We start from the raw sequence: 23,397 nt of genomic DNA on the forward strand, positions 1-23,397 counted from the left end.
GGAGCATCAGCTGCTCTGAACTCACCCACTGCTTCCCATGAAGCAGACTGTGTGGGGGCACAGGTGGTCCCATTCTCCATTACTGGAGCACAGCCTACAAGCAGGGTCTCAATGAAGACTTTCATTGCTGCTCTCTGTTTTCATTGGAGTAAGGCCATCACAAACATTTGCAGGTGGCTTGGCCATAGTCTGACTCTAAAATATTTGTGGTTGTGATAAAAATCAGAATATTGCTACAAGATGGTTCTATATAACCTTTAGGGCTTGATCCTGCTCTTACAGAACTCGGTGCTCCAGTTGCTCTCTGCTGTTTTTATTGCTCATTAAAAAGGCATATGCCCTGGCACAACTCTCCATGGTAAAGACTCATCTACCCTTTGGGGCAACATCAGATGTTTTAAAAAAAGAGGGGGAGCCCAACCCAAAACCACTTATTTGAGCACCTCAGAATTTAGGCTTGTTAAAAAGCTGAAATATCTCAATTTTGTAAGGCCAAACCAAAACCACCAAACTTTGCAGAACTTATAAACATTTTCTGAATCCATCTGAATTTATTTTCAATTGCCTAATATCAATACCATTGTCAAGCCCATATTCCTCGTGAATGATTTTTGGATACAATTCTTAGCACGTTTAGAAGGATAAGATGAAGATAAATGGAAATGACAAGATATGTTCCTTGAATAAATAAAACAGGCACCACAGGGAAAAGACCGAAGGAAAAGACGACAAACAACAAGGATGCTCAACACTTTGGCAAGTAGAAGAAGTCCAAAATGCAGCAATTATCTCCTAGGACACACCATGAAAAAAAACAAAACCTCCTAGGAAGAGGGAAGAATGGGGAAGAGAGTATGCTGGAGGTCACACCATAAGTCTCATTCACACACCAGCTCACACAGAGACTAAAATGCTGACAATTGCCTCCCAATAGAGCAGCTTTAGATTCAGACATAGGAAACATTTGTGGGAATCGGTCACATGGGAGAATTAAGATATGTCATGACAAAGTTTCCCAAATGAGGCACTCACCACTGACTAGGAAATAGGCCTTTTTATCCTCAATCCCTCCAGCTCTGGAGATTCTAATCACCATGGCCCCGAACCAACGCAAACCTAAAACCTGACTGGCAGGGTCTTGCAAAACCACATGCAGTTTTTTTCTCATTATATAGAAACAATTGTTTGGAAGCCAAGTACAGTCCCATATAAAGCACCTCACCACTGAGTATTAAAAGTTGGTTATTTGTTGTCGTTGTTGTTGTTTTTAATTCGGATCATAGTTACCCCTAAACCTATTAAGTCACAATATGAACAGGAGTTTTATCATCCTTAATCCAAATAATGGAATTAGCTGGTTTTCTTTCTAAAACTAAAAACAAACAAACAAACAAAGAAACAAACAAAAACTGTTTGTTCCTTGCTCCCTCTCAGCCCAACTTCAGACAGAATGGGACATACAAAAGACAACAATTTTCTTGGATTCACAAGTGAACAGCATGGCATGTGAATTCTCCATGAACACTATTCTGTCAATATATAACACATGCAAAGACACACCTATCAGACATGTTTACCTTACCCATGCTGTCAGATTTCTATATTAATAATCCAAGCACGAAACATCAGGAAAAAGGGAAGTAAAGGAGCTTTGCCAGGAGCCCAAAACAGGCTGCAGATGAAAACCTTGTTGAACGTGTGGCTGGATAACATTTCTGGAGCAGTCAGTGCCACAGATCATCCCTGCCGCCAGGGTGCTGGGACATGGAGAGCCTGTGGCCTATATTCTGCCCACACCATAGGGAATCAGAAAAAAAGAAACAACTCAAAAACAACTGTATTTGGAGATTTCAGTGCCAGGGTTTCACTTTTCAGTCTTACTCTGAAGAGACTGCAAGTTGCTCATCAATTATTTAGACAATGACCAGGGCCAGAGACTGATTTTGCACTTATCATATAATGGATGTGACCAAGTTACAAATGGCAGATAATGAATCTAGACTGCTGCTTCATTTTCAGTCCACTGATTTATCTTTTTATCCATATGTTTTCGTACATAAAAAAGTGCAAATTCTCAGAGTTGTGTGATGAAAAACTGTACCCTCAAACTGTCCATGTAGTTTCTGTATAGTTAAAAGCAAGTTATCATGATTTATGAAGATCTCACATCTGCTGGAAGTAACTGATTATACAAAACATGTATGGTTTTGTACACGCGGTTCTCCAAACATGAGCACACAATTGACATTCAAGCCAATACAATAAGTATCCATACTGTCAATCTGTTGGAATAAATACAGATCCATCACAAACTGAGCAACTGTTCACACAGGTCTTTTTGCCAAACTCCATTTATCTTAACAACCTTTTTATTTTGTCTTGTAGCCTTCCTCAGATGTACAGAGTACCTAGGAAATAGCCTAATCCCCCTGAGCACCCAGAAGGAAGTGGAAAGATCAGCTTCAGAAATCCTACGTCTGCCTTCCCAGAACGTTTATAGGAACAACTGGAACTTTGAATGTAAGCAGATAAAAACAAAAAATTGGAAGGAGAAAGCAGGACTTTCATGTACGTACAGCACTCTGTCCCTGTTAAACCAAAGTGACAGGTCTGGAGTAGATGGAGTATTCTGGCCATTTCCCCACAGACAGCAATGCATGTTACAGAGTTTCTTGCTTCATGCTAACAGGATCGAGTACAAGCTCCTTAGAAACCACGAGGACAACATCTGGTCCTGCATGCAGCTGCTGAAGCCAGAAAAATGGAGAAAGGAAAAAAATGAAGTGGACTTACCCAATCTGTCGATTTGTGGAAGGTGCTTGTGTAATGACAGAACTGGACTGCGGAGATGGCATGGCTTGTTGAATCACAACGCTGGTGTCGTGGTTTGGCATCCGTGTATTGGTCAGCTGGTGAGATCCAGGTCCTGCCATTGCTCCTCCAACTGTGTTATGCATGGAGATATTCTGTGAAAGGAAGGAAAAAGAGGGATAGTGGAGGAAACTAAATATATATATATATGTGTATATATATATATATGGGATATATATATATATATCCCAATTCTCCTTTTTGAGATCTATAGGGCTACAATTAGAAATATGAAAGCACCAACAATATGAAAAGTTACTGACTCCTGGCAAATCCCAAATCAACGTATCTTTTTGTAACCAACCACTATAAAGAAATAAAAAAATAACTATTTACTTTTACTGGGCAATATAAATGGAAAAATACCTGCAAGTTGAATAATCACTCTTCTGTGATTGTGACTTGTGATTTATAATGGGGACATTTAACACACATTCTTCTGACTGAACGTGATATATATTTTGTTTAAAAATTACTTTTGTGGTGAGTGCATGGCACTTTGATTTACTCCACAGCTTGTTTACTGTGTACTAGGTCTGCTTAGACTGACAAGCAAATCAAGCTTTATAGGCCTAAAGTAACAAACAGTACGTAGCACATCATGAAACAGCCATTTCTATTAGCCTCCATATATTTTGTACAGCAATAATATCCCAGAGGCCTAGAATAATTGCACTGTATTTTCACATATATAACCTCAGCTGCAGGTAACTTGGAGCCCTTCAAAAGTTCTTATGGAAACAAATATCACAGATAATTCATATCCATAAAGTGAACAAGCCACGGGAGCCCAGGATGCTACTTAGGAAGGAACTCTGGAATAAAAATTCTATTATCTGTATATACACAATACACACTGTTGCTAAACCACAGAGTTTGACTTGGCCTGCATTTAAAAACAAACAAAAACCTCAAGCCAGAGATAACCCATAATGTATACATATGAAAAATACAGTAACCTTAGGAGTATTTTTTCCTATCAGGCATTAATCTGTGGATTGTTAGCAGCAAAAGGAAAATAAACTTTCCATTCCAACCTAATGCTAGTCTAAGGAAAAGTAAAGAAAAACACCTTTGCACTCACACTTTGCCACCAAGATTCAGGGAAAACATCTTCTTGACCACTGCGATACTCAAAATTGAAAACTATAATTAAATTTTATTCAAAATTCCAGTTTAGGACCCCATTTGCTTAGGAAACACACAAAACATAGGATAATGATAGAAAAGCTGGTGAGAAAGAAAACTCAAAGCTCTGCTCAAATGTGGAGGACACATAAGCTAGACAACATACAGAATCACAGATCTAAACAAAAGATTGGATTCTGAACCAAAATAAGAATAAATTCTTTGGATGACTTTCTGCATGGAAAAGGAGACTATAAATAAAGGGACAATATGGAATTCTATAGCTGCCATCTCCCTGTCTCCAATTCTTTTTTTTTTTTATTTATTTATTTTTAAATAGAAAAGATAGGTAGACAGATTTTAAATAAAAAGGCAGAGGGGCTGCCTACAGCCGCATGGTCAGACTGCTCACCCAGCTGAGTTCTTGTTCTAGTAAATAATTCACATAATATGCATCAGGTCCAGCAGGAGAACAGCCAGTATTTGCTTAGAAGCATGGACTGCAAGAGGAATCCAGATCAAGGACTTTAACCACAACTTTTCGTAGCCCAGTAGTATATCGTTACCATCAGGCCGTAAGAGAGAATTACCTTAGATAAACTGAGTCTTTCCCACAATAAATTCTTCCTGACCTAGCACATTCCTATAAAAGTCCCTTCTCCAATGGATTAGTGTTTTCTGATAAAAAAGAGTTCTGTTGAAAAAAATAAAATAAATAACCACAGCCAAATCTAGTTCATGATTGAAAATTGGACTGACTTTTTTGATCGTTACACAATTTTGCAAAAACAAGTCTAATATGTATCCAACTCCAAGTAAATATTTTAGCATTATTACTTCCTAGAGCTTATGCCTTATATTAAATGCATGTTAATTAATAACCTGTCTATACGTGATATTTACTCGTTTCAAAGTTGACCCTCTTAACTTCTCCTTTACAGTGCGTCCACAGTTTCTGAATTCTTCCAAATATTTCTGTATTGCCTATTTGTTTTCAGTAGTATGCTTACTAGAATAAATATTAAATTGCAAAGGAGGTTTACAGGTCTTGTACCTCTGGGTGCATAGGGGATCAACAAAGAAGAAAGGCATCACTTGCCTACAATGAGTTTACCCCGCAGTGCTGCACAGCTGTCCCCTGCCATTGGCAGCATACACCTTCTGCCTGCACACACCTTCCTTCCAAAGAGGGCTGTCTGCATGAAGACAAAGTATTGGTATGAAGCTGTTTAAGATTCAGAAACCCTTCCTCTAGATTACAGGCTCCACATCACAGATTTCCAAGAGCCACAGAGCAGTGATCTGCCACACAGGAGGATCTTTACAGGAAATATGGAAGGTGCCATAAGTCAGCGATGTCTGGAAAGGGACAGGATGCAAATCTGAGGTGAACTTTACTCGAGCAGTACCCCAGCATTTTTCCAAATTTTGGCTGGATTTTGGTGGAACATGGAAGGCAGAATTTAAAGATTTAACATCAGATTCTTGTGCTCCTAGGTTCAGTGTTTCCATTTTCTTCTCCTTCTCTTTCCCCTTTTCTCCTATAATTCCAGACTTCTCTAAGGTGTAAAGGGTTTGAGTTATGTGGGTATGAAAAATTTTGATAGCCCATAAGACATTGTCATTGCTAGCATACATGTACAAACTTCTAATGTCGTCTCAAAATTTTAACAATTTCCAATACACTTTATCTCTTCAGAAAGTAGGCTGAACTTCAGATGCATGGAAAGCAAAAACAAAGCAAAAACCTCTCAGTGCATCCCGATGTCCATTCTTCTCAGTAATGCCAGTGCCATTGTTGGGCAGGAACTACACTTAGTACCTACAGAGTTGCCAAGAGAAAGCCTAAGATTTCCCAACAAAATATCTAACTCGGTATGATTCCCACATTCACAAGAAAGGGATCTGGCAATCTCAGAATAATTTACATTGGTGCGATGCCTGTGAATTTGCAGAGAAGTTCAAGCAAGTTCATACCTAAATGGCAAGGCCTGTGCTTTGAAAGATGGCAGAAAGATAATGTACAACATCTCTGACACTAAGCCTATCTGATCCAGCCATATGCATCATGACATGCAGAATGACACTACATCACCTGCACAGCAAGACTAGGCTCGTTGCACGTATGATGCAGATGGTCTTCAGAACTCCTGAAATGGCCTTGCTGCATTCCATGTGCTCTTAGAGGAACTGGACATGATATTAAAGAGCTCCTCAGAGACAAGACTTTGGGCTTTTATTAAAAAAGGTAAAATTCGTCAACATTGACTGAAACAGAGCCACCCCTACCTCCCATCACAGTTGAATTGTTATTTGACTAGGCTACTTCCAGTTCTACTTTTAAGGAGTTCTGCATGCACCTCAGCCAGGGATCTACAAAAAACATCTCACATTATCTCCCCTTTTCATTCTTCTCCAATGAGACAATGGCTAAGATGAATTCCTACAAGGTGGAGAGCTCCCAGCACACCAGGTGGGAGGAGGAGTCAACAGGAGCCATGATACAGAGCTCTTCCTCTGCCTTAACACTCCTGAGACCTGTCCATACTCTGAGAGAATACGAGATGCAGAATTTTCTCAGAGACCTTCACAACTGTCCTTGAAGAGGTCATATGGGCTTATTTTCACTCACTCTACTACAACTGGACCCAAATATTCACATAGGGAACAGGCCACCCACACAACAGGAGATGTAGAGACAAGAGAGGTATCCACCACCCTCAAGATCCATACAGGGGAATTTATTTCCTCTAGGACTAAGTTTCATACCTCACCAAAGTTCCCAGCCACTCCCACTGAAGCAGAAACTAGGATTATGACACTAAAGAGCTTTTCCAGAAATGTTCCCTTTGCTCATGTGCCCGTAATTATATTCTCCAACAGTCTTTAGTGTTCAGATTAAAATAATGTTAAAAAATAAATAAAAAAGAGAGAGACATAGCCACAAACTGCTTCAAGGTACTCATTCTCAACCTTTCCAAGTGCAAGAGGAAAGGGAATAGATCATCATCAGCTTAACTTCTCCCCGGTTTCAGAATATTTCTCCTTTGAGCTTCAGTCAGGAGACTTTCAAGAGAACATTTAAGCATTTTCTCCCACGTGCAACCATTTAACTGTAGATAGGCAACGCAGTTCTTTTTTTTTAAGGGTAAAAACTTCTTGAAGTCATGCTTCCATGTGCTCGTGGAGAGAATTACACATCACTCCACAAGAACACACACCCTGTTGGCAAGCAGAGCAGAGCAATGACGGCTCTGTAGACACAGGCGAAATACACCGCATGACTCTAGACAGTCACCATTTCTGCTGAACCCTGGCTCTTCCAGAGAAACACCCATCCATGCCACACAGCACCACCTGTATCACATGTCCCAGTCTACTGAAGGCAAAGGATGAAGAAAATGGATCTACCCTTTACTATCCATTGTAACTTTTCTGAGTTTCATACTGTTTTTGTTTTCAAACTGTCAGAGCTGGTTCCTGAACTGAAGCCAGCTTATGTTCTCCTACTATTCTTTTTTAACTGAGGTTTAATGAAAATTGCAAATACCAGTTCTATATAAACTGATGACTCATTTGGGATTGTTCTGAGAGAGCTTTTAGATCAATAGAGCTGTGACCTAAAACCAATTGCACATAAAAACCATTTTGCAGACTATTATATAAATTCTAAAGTCAGACGGTATTTGCCATTAAAAAATGAGAGAAAAAATACAGTTTGTCTAAACAAAAACAGAAGCACTTTTTTGCACTTTTTTATTTTCTGAAAGAAAAAAAAAACTATTTTCCCAAACAGTGATTTTAAATATTTTTCAAATAATTCAAGAGAAAAAAAAAAACTTTGAAAAAATATTTAAAGATAGAAATCAAATATGTAGAAATATTTTAAAATTGATATAGTAAGAACTACATGTGCATTTTTAAGAAGTGTACAGTAGCATACTGCCTGATTATGGAGATCATAACTCCACAATATAAACATGGGAGGAAGCCAGTGGTGATATACTCCTCCGCTGCACATGCTGCTCACACAATTGAAGAACCTGTTGGCTTAAAAACTTGGAGGACATTACCATAAAGAAAACTATAGGATAAATATGGCAAAGAAGAGCATGCCTCAAAAATATTTTAATCATATACATTCTCTATCAAAATTATTGAGACTCAATGAATTCTGTCCTGACAAAAGAGAAAAATCATTTCAAAACAAAAGTTATCAAATCTCCCCCAAAATGGCACTAACCAATTAATTTTCACATTATTCAAATCAATATGCAAGGAAAACACCCTCATACCAGTCCATCACAAGTATTTCATCTACTACTAAACTGCAATAAGCACAAAACTAAGCTCATGGCCCACACAATGGCAGCAAACATAGCAGAGGAACTAGGGAAGAAAACAGAGATTAAAAAATCAGTCAGATTACTAAAACAGTTGAAGGATTATAAGAAGAAAGTGCATTACAAAGATTTAAATTTAACAAAAAATAAGGGGGGGAGGAGGTCATTATGCAAGAGATGGGAGAAAGTAAACTTGCTGGAAAGTGAAATGCAAAACTTTTTTCCTTTTTTAAACTGTATCTCTGTATCATCTGTATAGCTTGAAAGAGTAAAAGCACTAAGGCAGGAAAAAGAACAAAAGAACTGTTGGAAAATGCTGTGTAGTAACATTAAGCACAGGGACAAAGCATTAGGAAGATCTTATTGCAGACTTAGAATCCATTTAACTCCCTTACTTAGTGAGAGGTATGAAGTCACTGAACAAGGCTGACACACAAAAATATAAAGTGATGCCAAAGAATCTATTTCTCAAAACATTTTAAAGGTGGGCAAATGTTCACTTAACAGATACCTGATAAAAATGGCACTCAAAAAAAAGGAAAAAAAAAAAGAAAAAAATGGGAAGCATGATATATCCCAGGATGCAGAAGGAGTCTTCCCTGCCTTCAAGTCCCTTTCCGCTGCTGCCCCCACACTGCATACAGCCAGCTACCCCCACGATGCTGGAGACTCAAAGGCCAGCAGTGGCGAAAGCATCTCTGACTTCTTGAACCCCAGGCACTACTGCTCAGTCAAATGTTATCACGCTGATCTCCTTAGGGGTAAAAATTTAAAGAAAAGTTAAACTCTTTACTCAAAAATGACAGGTAATGATAGGCAGATGGGGAAAGAAGGGAAACATTGCTCTCACTGAAATCATAAAGCTTTGAATCTGTACTTATCAGTCTCGGCCACTGGTTTCCAATTTTTTGGATCACAGACCTCTGTCAACCCTCTGAATTTCTCACAGAGCAGCCTTCACTCTTATCATAAATTGTGTAATTAAGGCAAGATGGTTCCACAGACCAGCTGCAGATGACTTAGCACAGCTTTTCGACCACCAGCAGTTCACAGACCAGAGTTTAACCGCTGCCCACATACTGCTTTAGAGCACCGTGACTAGAATATCTTGACAACAAAGATAACAATTCTAAAAGTATCTATGGAGTTAAGCAGCCTATGTCCTTTTAAAAAATATATATTTTCAGTATTTTGTAGCATTAGTGGATAATTAATGTTAATTAATAGTCCAGGCTTGTGTACAGGCATTGGCAGAAGCTTTGTAAAATTCCATCTTAAATATCTATGCTGGAAAATGCAGGGAAACTTCTTTTTTTCTTTTAAGTTAGGATGAATTATTCTTAATGTAGACACGATGGCTGCTACTAAAAAAGCACCAAAAAAACCCCTTCATAAATAACATTTTTATTCTTGTTATCCTTATTTCTTTTAGTAGCTGTTATTATGTGATCAGCAAGCCTTTCCAAGATACCCTGAGTGATTCAGATGAAATCTCAGCCTGCTAATCCCCAGCAAACCACATAGTGCTGCTAAAAGTCATGGCACAAGATGCAGGATAGGCTACGAAGTGCTAAGCCAAGTATAAGCCATCTTAAGGCTGCAGCAGTCACCACTATACCTTGAAGCCCGAAGGGCCCATTTAAGCACTACAAATCCTCTCAAGGCCACTGCCTTACAGGTGACGGCCCCGCACAGAGTGGCCGCAGCAAAACTAACTTCCGATGTGCCTTTCCACTTTAACTCTGCCCCATGGGCAGCAGCACGACTGACTGAAGTAAGGTCACTGAAGTACACAGTTACCTCCTCTGGTCTCTTCCTTGCACCTTCTGAGGGAAATGCGTATGAATTTCTTCCAGGGGCATGTTAAGCCTCCGTGCCTGTCCTCCACTTTGGCTGGCGGTTTAAGCAAATGCTCTGACTCCTCTGGTATTATGAACAAAATGCAGGAGATTTAGAATTTTCGGTCTTTTATCTTAATTTTTGTGGCATGATCTAATTACAGACATTCAGTGGTGCCCTCTAATTACCAGTAGAAATGAATACTGAAAGATGACCCTTGTCTTCCAGGATTCCCTCCCCTCTTCCCCCACTACCCTCCTCATGCCCTCTTCATCATGTCTGTCAAGCCTACACTTCTGACACGAGGCCTTCTTTACATACACAGTAAGTAATATATGGCATGTACCAGAAGTATCCACGATAAACCATTTACTAGAGGAAAGGAAAAAAGTGATCTAAAGGAAATGCAATGAATGTATTTTGAAGGAGAAGGAAATTTTGGAAGACTGGTCTCACCAGAGTTTGAAAGGAAATAGCTTCTCTGTGGGAAAAGATGACATCAGATTGCATGCTTATGTCTTGAAGTTTCCTACAGATATCTCGCATTTTCCTCAGGGTTGCCTGTTTCATACACAATTACTTGCCCAAGATAGCCATTTAAGCAACATAGCACAAAGAGCTTCTTCTGTTCAAATAAGCGTCAGTAACACTAAGCGTCCATAGCCCAGTTCGGGTCACTCAGGGTGTTTTGCACTGCTAACACTACGCCCCATCCCGCTAATTGGGAGGCTGCAAAATAGGCAAAGCACAACTGGCTGTTTGGCTCTACACGGTTTCTGTCATACTTTATGCAAAATCCATAAACTGACTATTTCGTTTCTTCCAAGTTGCCTATTGTGACATTTATAAACAGGAACCTGGCAGCATGTCAATGGTGCAAACTGATTTCCTTTTCTAAATACAATTTTAAAAAGCAAATAAACAAGGTTATGCCTGCTAATGAAACATTATATGCCATGCTGGAGCTAGTTTTTCTCAAATGTATTCTCTAGAGCAGATGGAACACCAATAAACACAAAACAGCAAGCCCTTTTATAAAGAGCATGTTTATAAGAAAATACATTCTCCATAGGACTTTGTCTAAGGAAAAACTGGCTTATATCTGTAATGTTATCTTGGGGACCCAATTATGCTCTCATTAGATTGCTGTAAACAAGAGAGCTTGCCATGAATTTCAAATGGGGAAGGGCGACTAAGAAACTTTAAAAGGAAGAAAGAGGTTTGCTAGTACACTTACTAGGTGTAATTCCTAGAGGCCTCAGTTGAAATCAAGGCCTTATTGTGCTGAAATCTGTATAGACACATTGATGGACTACACTTGCACACAAGCCTTAGAGTCCAGACACAAAGCAAGGAAAGAGGAATGAGGAAAGAGAGAAAGTGATTTGTGCAGCCAAAAATCAGGACTCAATGGAAGGGCTCTTTCCTCCCAGCCCAGTGTCATATCCGCTATTTTGCACTGTTTTACCATATCTAATGGTAAATGAACTATGGACTCAGAAAAGAAGGAAAACGTTTTGCTGTTGTTAGGAAAAACAAAAATCAAAAATAGTATTATATGCTCCACTTTGATTTTTTTTTCCCAGCATTATCATTTCATTGCTGTAAATCGGAGAATGCACATACAAAGTGGGTACTCAAAGAACCTTCTCAAAGTAGGTGCGTGTCAACTTTTGCAGGACAGGCAATTAGACATCCAAAAGCAGCTGCCAGATCTGGAGGCCAGTCAGAGGGTAGCTGAAAACCTGGCTTTCCTTTCTTTATTGTAAGGAGTTTTGTTTTTATCCATCATGAAACAGAAAGCTGGGGGCTGGGGGGGGCAATCCTCCAGGAACTGCTTTAAACAAGCCTTTGATACCACTAACTGAAGGCACTAGGCTTTTCAACATTATTCAAACCATTTATAATCTGTTAATAGCAAATTCACATAGACAGCACTTTGGCATTTAAATTTGTTATATTTTATTTAAAGCTTCTTTGAAATTCTCATCATTGATTTCACTGGCGTAAGTTATTGGCATCATGCATGAGTTACAGCAGTGGCTGCTTGACTGCATTTAATAACCAGAACATTTTTTTAGACAGACCAGTTGGTAAAGGAGAGCAAGGCTGGTAGCAACAAAACAACCAGTGATTTTCCATTCAGGCAGTTTCAAGCAGAAAACCAGCAGGCTTAACTTTTCTGCTAAGAAGTCAAGTGGAAATGCTGCTACCCTAGTAATAAAATACGCCTCCAAAATATTCTTTTAATCCTAAACCACTCAGCAGCTATGTTGGGCCTGGCTGGCTAGTACTGCATAGAGACTAAAACAAAATACTGGGAAAGGCCCAGGAGTCAAGGCCAATGTGCAAAAAAACACCAAAAACCACATAGACGGGCCATCTGCCCCATGAAAGGGATCATAGGTCTAACCAGTGGATTGGGTTGGAAAGTGAAATGGTAAGAAGCAAATAGTTTTTATCAGTGCAAATCATACAAGGAACATGAATGCATCAAGCTGGGATCAAGTTTCCTCAAATTTCCCCAAATTCAAATTCCTCAAACCTCCTAGGAAGCAATCACAAAGGCAAGCATGCAGTTTGCAGCATCCACAATTGTTTCAATCAACTTTAGGCTGATGTTTCAGGAGATGAGAGCTAGTGTAGTCTAGATTTTGAACTGAAAGAATTTAGAGAACTAGGTTCATCAGTTAGAAACAGTCAGACAAAATTAATATTCTCTGTAGGCAATCAGACTGCCTATGTAGAAGGTTAAAAAGTTAAACATTCTTCTAGCTAAGAAAAGTTCACGTCCAGTAAGTACAGCAAAGGCCACAGACAGTGCAATAGGTATTACAAGAAACTGTTACGTTCTCCATTTTCTCCTCGAAGAGATTTGTGACTTTTTGCAGCCTGGTTAAGGAAAAATACACTGTCCTTGTCCATCTCTGCCATGGATTCAGCAGTTACCTTCTGCAGCCACAAACAGGCAGGAAAAACAACTGAGAAGAGCAGAACAAGACACCAACAGGAGTGCTGCAAGCAACAGGGTTGACTGTCCACAGACAGGCACACAGCTTCGGTCTTGCTGGGGATTGCTGAGAGAAGGGCTACTGAAAACAGGAAATAAGCTTGGTAAACAAAGTGGTGGGGGGTTGGAAATACAGCTTCTCAGGGCAACAGAAAGAGATCAGAAATATAACTCTAGTCTCCAAAGGTGCTGTGCAGGTCAGGTACACTGAGAACTGCAGAGCTACCCTTCTCCTCATTCTAATAAAGATTTACTGCATAACTTTGAGCAAATTATTTTACATTCTTCTGCCTTACATCCAAAACGGGATGAGAATCTTCAACAGCTACAGAGCATTTGGAAGTGACAAGAAGAGAACAGCTCTTAGAGACAACACAACATACCTAGAAAGGCAATATAATACAGCAGAGTTGCAGAGCAGAAGGGGTTTTTGAGAGAGAAAAAACAACAACAAAACACACACACACCTCCACAGGACTTTAGACTAGCATGCATTTGAATTCCAGCTTCATAGATATGACTAGATCATAATTCAGATACTTGCAACCAATTCATAAAAGAGGTATATTATGAATACCTAAGCAAAACAGCAAGACAAAAGAACAGCTCTTTGGTGACCAGAAACAGGAAAGCAGAGAATGACATAAATTAGTAAAAGCAGTGCTGCACGGTCAAGTCCATAGAGCACTGCAGAATCTATTCTTCAGACAAGGAGAGATCATCTGCAGAAAACTGTATCTAATTAAAGCACTTCTGATTGTACAACCAAATCTGTGTGCTAAAAATCAAAAGTCCTTTTAGAAGTTCGGCTAAAAACCTTACTGAGATTATATGGTGGTGGTAGTGGAGGGGCTGAATTCTCAAAGTAGGACACCTTTTGCTCATCTTCTTTTCTGACTGGAGTAATGGAGAGAACAGCAAACAATCTGCACTATATTGGATAATGCTACCAGACAATCATCCAGATGTACACGCTTCCAGTCACACTAATTAAATGCTGTGTGGAGCCATCCTGGGGAAATTATATACAGTTCCTTTAGAGAACCACACACTTCTGAAATGCTTGGGTGAGGCCTCACTCCACCTGAGGAGCCATAATGTTCATTTTCCTTTACTTTCCTAAGTAAAATACAACCAGTCCTCCTGTAATGATGTAATCCAGATGGACAGACAGTGTTATAAAAGGAGGCAAAACACAGGCAGTGGGACGCAAGAGTTTCAGCTGAGCCATGAAAGAAATTGGGCAAGAATGCATCCTTGAGGAGCAAGCTGGGTGCACATGGAGAAATGTTATTTTCCCTGAATGCTCTTCTCCACACAGCAGCTTTTGCCTACAAAGAGAACGTCAATGGGATGTTTACAACCAAAGTGACGCAATACCTGAAAACTGAGGGACAGAGGAAAGTCAGGAAGGCCACACTGGAATGAGTAACACCATGTCCCTGTTCCCAAACGTGTACTGGCATTAAAGAAGAACATCTTACCCTGGAACACAGTAACAATCCTGCTCGTTGTAAACCCACCTAACCAATGTAAGGCTGGAAGTTATTACGACACAGGACAAAAAGCACAACCGTTGTGGAGTCCAGGAATTGTTGCTGGGTTTTTCTTCATCATCAGAAGACCATGGAAAGGACTGTGCTCTGGAAATCCATTAGATCACACTGTCTCAGCACAAGGAAATAGGTTTTCCAGTAAGATAGCACTCTGAAGGTGATTCTATGTATGTTCATACTGTCTGCCAGCTCTCTAGGAAAATTACTGTGGCAACTCCTGGTCACAGACAGTATTTTAAAAACTTAACCTGAAGATAGGTACTAAATAGAATAACCTTCAGCATTCCTGGTAATTAGCATACAGGAAAATGCAGTGCAACCTCTAAGTGATATTCTAAGAGCCATTTCCCAAAACAGAATGCCTGAACTCTTTTCAAATACTTAGCACAAATTACCAGATTTGAGATCAAAAGCTAAAAAGCCAGTGCTGTTTGTGACTCAGCACAAGGTCTCCTTTAAAATGTGGGGCACCGACTCATGTGTCTGACACACAGTTGTGAAAGGGTTTGCAAAGCTGAAGCCAATAAGGCTGGATTGCTTGTGCTGGCCCAGAATTTTGCCTAGTTTCATGCTTTCAAAAAATCCAAATAAGAAAGCTGACGAGTTTTTCTGGATTTACTAATTATGCCCTATACAGTAAGACCAGAAACTTTAATCCTACCAACAAGATTTCTTAAGTATTGGCAGGGATGCATATGTTAGCTTATCATTCAGAGACAAACTATTCATTAGAGAGAGAGAAAAAAGAGAGATGTAAACGCAACAATGTTCAAAGTATAAAAAAAAAAATTAAAAAAAGAATGAAGATTTGTGTGATAGTACAGAATATTCTTTGTTGTTCTTCTAGATGATTTGCTTTAAGGCAGAAATATGATAGCTTGAATTTTAATAAGATATGGTTAAACAGTCTGATGTAGGAGTCCAAATGATTATTCTTCCTTCAAAAAGGACAGACAACGTACTACCCTACAATACTTGGTCTGTCTCTTCTTGCAGTAAACATTGCTAATGCTCCTGGAGAGGGGCTGACCTTGCCAGCCAATTACATTATGCTAATTTGTCTGTTACTATAACTCCTACAGAGGCATTCACAGCTCAAAGCAGGACAGAGATTTATATTGTCTCTTCCAAGCTGCAGACTATGAACGTTAATCTCTTTCTCCTTCCAGTTACAACACTGCGTGGCAATATCTCCATGCAGCACCACTGCACACATTCAAAGCGATGCTTATTGCCAGTTTTATTCAACTTAAAAGACAAGCCATGGTCATACCTTGCTCTTTTAATAACTGTCACTCTATCTAACAAAGCATATGCTTGCTAACAGCTGCTTTCCTATGAAGACATATGGTTTCTCATATGCTTTTGAAAACACCGCAGGAATGTATTTGCTTGCTAGACACCAGTGCCATGTCACTATATCAAGCAACAAAATAATGAAAGGAACTGCAATACGTTTTCTATGTTATAGTCATGTATTACAAAAATACATATTGTTTTAAAGCAACAAAAAATGTCATCCAGCTGAAATGATTCAGTATAAAAATAAGGCTCATCAGTTAGGAGTTACATACACCACAGTATTATTTAAAGATGGAATCAAAACATTGGTCTTCTACTGACACGTGGCAAATACCATACTTCATGCAAGCAGGTTACAGCCCATATTGCATCATGAGAAAAACTCATGAGATCTGGTTCTTCTAACAGCTGGCAAGATCAGAAGCTTCCCTAACATGTTTCAACTGAGACGTGATAAACAGATTATCAAAAAACAAATGACTCACAACAGTTTAATAAGTCCATCAAGTAAACCATAGTAACTGACCTTAACATGTTTCCCCCCCCATTCCTCTGTAAATATAGTTTAAGCAAACACGTTCTCCTTCATATTTAGGGCAAGCTAAGAGTATTTGTGTTACCAGCTGAACATCAGAGAAGCTAAAAGAAGTTAACTTTTTGGGCTACTTTATCTCATATGTATACAGTCTTGGGCCAGGCTAAACTGAAAGCTAAATATCTTAGTTAAAAGTTCCAGTTGTGATTTTGAAAATGATTTCAACATCAACTTACATAAAAACTTATATGCAAAAAGGAAAAAAATGATAGCGTTAAAAAAATGGTTATAGTGAAGTTACAGTGTAAGAGGAAAACAAAAAAGCTTCCAAACCTAGCTTATGAGAAGTTCTTACAGAAATTTCCAGCAAAAATTCCAGCAAGATGTTTATAGAAAAGAAAGAGAAAAATAATTATTTTCAATCCTGTTAATGTTCTAGGATCCACATCATCAAGAAAACCACCCAAACTGTTCTGTAAGAGCTCCTGAACACACCAGTATCTCTAGGTGGTATTACAGTACTTCTCATATAACTTGAAAAATGTTACACCTGTGTCATTATGACAGTTAAATACAAGGTCACACACACAAAAATAAGCCCTCACCACAACAAAATGTTAGTGTTTTATTACCTATTAACAGTGAGAGGGCACATACAGAAGTGCATACAAATCTGTATCACTGACTTTAGCGATTTCAAGCAGATCACATTGCACTACAGCCTGAATTTAATGCCCTAAGCCATATTCTGGTAGGGACTTTTAAGGTGCTTAAGCACATGGTACATAGAGGTCAGGAAAGCTGATGAAGAGCAAGAACTGGTGAAACTACTTTGACAGCTTGAAGTGTGGCCCTCAGGCATCTATCTGGTCTGCCCCTTTCCATGGGTTATGATTCCCTCCGTACAGTCCGTGAAATGTAACACTTGCCTGTTGGGCCCATATGTTGCTATGTGGATTTAGCATTTTGCAACATACTGGCAGATATGCATTAAGCCCGTACTGACCTCTGGCTCTTCATCTTCATTCTAAAAGAAGACAGCAACCAAAGAATTAATAAGATGCCAGGGCTTAGGAGACATAAGAAAATAAGTTGATTCCTTGTGCAACTGTTCCTATCAGTGAGGACCTAGTGCAAAAGTGATAAACCTGAAAATCCCTTATAGGAGATTAATACAGGATGTTTCACTTTAAACGTAAGAACTGTATCCAACAGTGATATAAGCCAAGGGAGGAAATGGAAAGATAGCCTAAAACTTGTTTTGCCGTTAGGGAATAGAGGTACAACTTTGCAAGCCTAGTTAGAGACCACAGGGAAATGATGAATCCAACTGTAAATATCAACTTCTTAATGTTTACAAAGTGCCCAGTGCACTTTGGTAAGTGAGTAACTTTGGTACTTCACAGAAGGTAACTGAGAGCATCTTTTGCCTAAAATAAATGTTTTAACCTTGTATGAATAGCAAGGCCAGAAAGCAAATTGTCTCTGTCATGGAGTCAAACAATTAGTATGTGGTACTAGTCAGATCTACCACCTATGAGACAAAGATTCAGCGTAAGAGCATCCTGAAATCAGATTTGCTTCTTTTTCTGAATGTTAAAGATGGCGGGGAGAGGGAGAAGAGAAAAAATAAGGTATAGTCTGCCATTCAGGGGTTTCTTATCCTGCCAAAAAAAAAAAAAAGGCACTGTTTCTGTTGGACTTCAACTTGTTATCCATAACTCCAGTTCTTCAGAAGAAAAGGAAGAAGGAATGGTTGACTTACAAATGTATATATAGTCTTTCCCAACATATCCAATAGCTTTTCGTAGTAGTAGGTATTTTCATACAGCACAATAGTGTGATAAGACTTAAGTGTACATACAATGAAAGATACCATTCAGTGCATAATGTATAAAAACTAATAAAAAATTATCACAAGAATTATAGAATTATATTGTTCACCTGCATTTCTCTTCAGAATCAGAATGCCGGTTCCTCCATGAAGCCAGTTAATTTTCTGGTAATGATCAACACGTGATATATTTCTGAACTCTCCAAAATTTAATTTTCTACTCATTTTCCAGATGATGAACAAAAGGAAACTGCTCTTCCTGCATAATTAACTTAGCTTATATTCCTACCATGAACAGTCTATATGAGGCTATATCTGTACTATGGGACAGTCTCATCTATGACCTTCCTATGGATACAGGCAGAAATCATATTGTGCAGACTCCACCAACTTCAGCAAAACTCACCTCATATTAGAAGTGACTTAACATTACCTCATCTTACATATGTATATAGTACATAGTAAAAGGAGAGCACAGTATGAAAATACTTCGCTGCTGAATCTTTCCAATCTTTTCAGTGGCTTTAAATGAGCAGAATGGGGTGCCCTTGTGAAGTTTTAAAAATTTTCCAATGCATATATAACTTTTGATTATCTCTTTATTAATTATAAGCAGTGGAAGCTTCTCTGCTTGATAGGAGAGAGAGGGAGCATTGAAAATTGCCAGAGTATCACATGGCTTTACATGGCGAAAGGGAGGTGAGGGTGTCTAGCTGGCACAGCTCACTGAAGTCACAGTGACAAGAATTTGAGCCAAACAATATCTATACAGGCAGCATTTCAGGTTCCTTAGTTTCTCAGTTCTTTCACACTGTATTAATAGTCTTTGAATAAGTCAACTTCAAAACAAGCAAAGATTTTTTTATTATTAAAAAATGTTGTGGCATTTGGTTAGTAATTTAATCCTGTTGGCAATATAATAGTTATGGCATAATCCCTCACATTATAAAAGTAATTGCCATAATCATAACCTACATTCAATTATTTTTTCCTTACAATGCAGCTGCAGTGGTTTCCCCCTCCCAACCTGCCGTCCTATCACTGAGGAGACAAGAAGGGGCAGAAAGCAGAGCTCACAAAACACTGCTACAGTCCATCCCTCTCCCTTTCCTAATAACAAGTGACTCCCCATCCCAGTTAATAAAGAGCTCCTTGTCCCTCCATTATGCAGTGTAATCTTTAAAAGATTACATTCTCATTTGGGAATGAGCCAAGAGCCAGTGGGAAATTCTCTAGTAAATTGGATAGGGAGACAACAATATGAAGGGCAGCTGGATGGGAGCACATTTTTTTCAGGGCATTCCTGTTCCTGGGGCCCTCCAGCATTGTTAGAAGTCCTGCAGTCTTGGTTCTTTTCACTGCTGTGTTGTCAGGATAATGCTATTCAAGAAGAAGGGGATGCGGATTAGCTGTTTTGAAGATGGAATGCAAGGAAGTGAATATTGAAAAGCAGCAAGAAAAGAGAGAAAGCCCAATTATATTTTTAAGTCTTACCACCTTACATAAAAACAAGGGAAGTGCACTTTGTTGTGAAACACTACTAAGCGATTCAACTACAATAGTAAAATGTGGGGGGGGGGTTGGTTTTTTTTTTTTTTTTTGATGACTCATACTGTCATCAGGAAGCCCATTTGACTACCTCATCACTAACAGTTTACTAATAATTATTTTGAAAGGAACATTTCCCTCGCTGCCTTTCTCTCCTCCCCTGCATCTTCAAACAGAGGCTTCACCTGCTCCATGGAGTCTACTTTCCACCCCACGCTACCTGTGATCCTGGATGGAGAAAAAACAAAACAACACAGGGCAGTTGGCCTACCCCATCTGCACACAGAAGGATGCAAGTGAATTAAAAAGTCATTGGGATTTTAATTTCATTTTACTGTACTTTCAAAGTACTTTCTCAAGAAGTCACAAAAATTTATGCATCCAGAAGACTGGATATGTGCTTCACGTTAATTTGGTCAATAATGTTGCATATATACTACCACCTTGTTACCAAGTTTTGTTAGAAAATACAGAAATCTCAAAAAATTCTTACAGTTTTTCATTTGTTTGTTTGTTTTTAAGTAGCAGGTCATTTTTATTCCTCCAGAGAAATAAGTAAGTTTCTAAACATAACTTGAAATTCCAATCATTATTTCCATTCATGGAACATAATCAAGTTAGTCATTAGGAGGAAGTAAAAAAAAAATAGTTGTAATAGCAGGGTAGGCAAAAGATTGTTTTTACCCTTAAATGGTTGTCAACCAAACTTCAACTTTCTTCACCTGCAGGACTCAAGTAACAATAACTACTTATAGTCCATGGGAGGCAATAATAAAGATACATTAAAACAGAGGATTGAAATCCTAATGTTGGGAAGCCCTGGTTCAGCAAACTATCTCTATTCAACAAGCCCCCACACACATGCTTGAAGTTAAACACATGCTTAAGAACTATTGAAGTACGTGGTCTTTGGCCCCATTTCAGAAAAGCATTTATATACACATTTAACTGGCTGAGATGGATGAAGCAAAGAAAAGAAACTGGGGTAGGAGAAGTGTACCTGAAAAAGATTCAGGCCAAACAATAATCCACAAAATAAGAACTTATGTGTGGAGGTGTAACAAACTTAATAGTTTTCCTAGTTGTCCTGAAATGTGTATGTTGGCATTCACGTTTGCATGAGTTTGCAGTATTGGAACAAAAATATAATATAAATGGGAGAGAACTATGGTAACTACTTTTCATTAGAGAAATGGGCCTTACATAGATACATACATCCCATGGGACAAAGATTTCAGACATAAAACAAGACTGTGAGGAAATAAAAATATTTTATAAAGATGACTGAAAGCAGAAACAATAGCATCCAGGCTCAGTCTCAACCCCCTCCTCCTTTCCAGAAGAAAAATATTCTAATACCCATCGTCAATTGAGCATCTTCATCTCTCTTCTTGTACAGCTGCATCTCTTGACATCTAAATTCAACATTAAGAGGATACACGGACTCAATTTCCATGAAACAAAATTTCTTTCACCAAATTCATCCCTAAATATATTATTTCGATGGGGAAGAGGAGAATTATACTTTTCACATTCTTCTCTCTCTCTGCTTATCCAAATCACAGCACTATTTTAATACCCTACTTCTCTGAAAACTAAGAACTGCCTTTTTAGCATCTGCCTAGTGTGAGTGCTGTTCCTTCCTTCTTTCATACATTCATCTTTCTCTTTTCCCTGTACAGCCTCATAACATCTCTCAGCTCTCTCCATATCTGACTGGCATTGCTTTTCCTCTTCTTCAGTGTGAATGTTCCTCCCCTACTCCATACAGTGTTAGGACGTTAGGGAGGACCCCGCGATCAGACTCTTTCAACACAACGAAGGAGGAAATGGCAACATTTTTTATTTTAATTTCTCCATTGCTAGGAAGAGAAAAATTAGGACTGGGGCAAAAATAAAAAAAGAACTGCCAGATCAAAAGCACACAAGATCAGCAGTTTTCACCTTTCTTCCAGTGGTGCTGCTGCTGTGCCGCTTCTCAGTGAGAGAGGTGAAGCCAAAAGCCAGTTCCCTTTCTGCACCTACAGCGGGGAGGAAATACCAAACCCCCCCCTCAAAAAAGAGAAGAGGAGGAAAAAAGCAAATCTCTCTTAATGTAGGAGGGGAAGACACACTGCACACATAGGCACACACATACTTACTTTAATCTCTGTTGAAAAGGAGCTGAGAGACCTACTTAGCTAACAACTGTAGAATACTGTTAGCCTAGTGAAAGGTGCTGTGGCATGGAAGTCAAGCACCTCAGTCATCACACGCATTACACGCAGTCTATACGGTTTAGAGGATGGCATTGCCCCTTTTTTTTTATTGCAGTTCCTCTTATAGATATCTCTTGTTTATAAAGGGAATTTCTAACTTTTAATAAGAAGCAAGAAGTCTTGAGCCTGTGCTTCTTTTCTCTTCTTCATTGGTGAACAGGGTCTCAAGTTTGCTGTTTTCATCAGCCTTAACCCACCTCATAGGTTTTTTGGGGGGAGAGGGAGGTAGAGACAGATGCAGAATATGATTGGTTTTGTAATTGTAATTTCAGTAGTTTTATCTGAACTCCAGCTTTTTTCAGCTGGTGTCAGTAATGGCTCCCTTTAGAAAAATGAGGCACAGAACAAAATACCAACTGCAGTTAGCTGTTGGAGAATATGAATAAAATCATAAGTTTCCCCTGCTACGGTGAAATGGATTAAAGAAAAAAAAAAGTCATATCTAATGAAAAGGGAGAATACAAGGCTTACATGACCAGGCAATGTGTTTCCCTAAACATTACATTGTACACCTTTACTGAGAGTCAAAGAATCAGTGAAAACTTAAAAAAAAAAAAAAAAAGATTTCCAAATAATATCTGGCATAAAATTATTTTGGACAGTGGTCCTTTTCCAGAATTCCAAAGGAAAAAAAAAATACTTCTCTGGGATCACAACAATTTTCCTGTCCTCACTGAGCACATTTTTCCCTCAAGAAGATTTCTCTTAATAACGGTATGTCACAAATGATCACTAGGCAGGAAAAAAGGGTCAGGACAGGAATAACAAAGACGGAAAGAAAACTGCTGAGAGTTCACCTCTGCTGTTTATTTTGAGGCACACTTAAGATTCGAGTGGGACTACTCTGATTGTATTCAAAGATTTAGTTAGTTAAAGAACATAAACAAAACTAGCAAGGGCCATCAACCAGAGTAAGTTTTCCTGATAATCATAGAATAAGATCAGTTTTGTTTATTCTTTTATATGATAAAATATTTTTATCATATTGTATACTGTACACTGTATTTTTTAAAAAATAAATTAAACTTTCTTAGGACAAATGGCTTATTTCTGCAGGGCAGCTTTTTAGGCTGCCCATATTTTCTCAGCTTTTTTTTTTTTTTTTTCAGTTGTGCTTTCCTTATCAAGTATTTTGAAGATTTTATACCAATTTTAGGTTAGCATGTTCTGCCT

At 38.7% G+C, this 23,397-nt stretch overlaps 1 protein-coding gene across 10 annotated transcripts in view; it reads right to left on the bottom strand.

Moving 5' to 3' along the window:
- Nucleotides 1-23,397, bottom strand: part of CREB5 (cAMP responsive element binding protein 5) — a 259,614-nt gene that overhangs the window by 172,369 nt on the left and 63,848 nt on the right. For all 10 annotated transcript variants that reach the window (XR_014580464.1, XM_083825947.1, XM_083825942.1 and 7 more), the window contains one exon: nucleotides 2,794-2,966. Coding sequence is in view for 9 of the 10 variants with exons in the window: in XM_083825947.1 (XP_083682073.1) it covers nucleotides 2,794-2,966 (173 nt within the window). In the remaining variant the exon portion in view is untranslated. The remainder of the gene's footprint in view (nucleotides 1-2,793; nucleotides 2,967-23,397) is intronic.

The sequence above is a fragment of the Anser anser genome, assembly GCF_964211835.1.
Source record: "Anser anser genome assembly, chromosome: 2".
NCBI lineage: Eukaryota > Metazoa > Chordata > Aves > Anseriformes > Anatidae > Anser > Anser anser.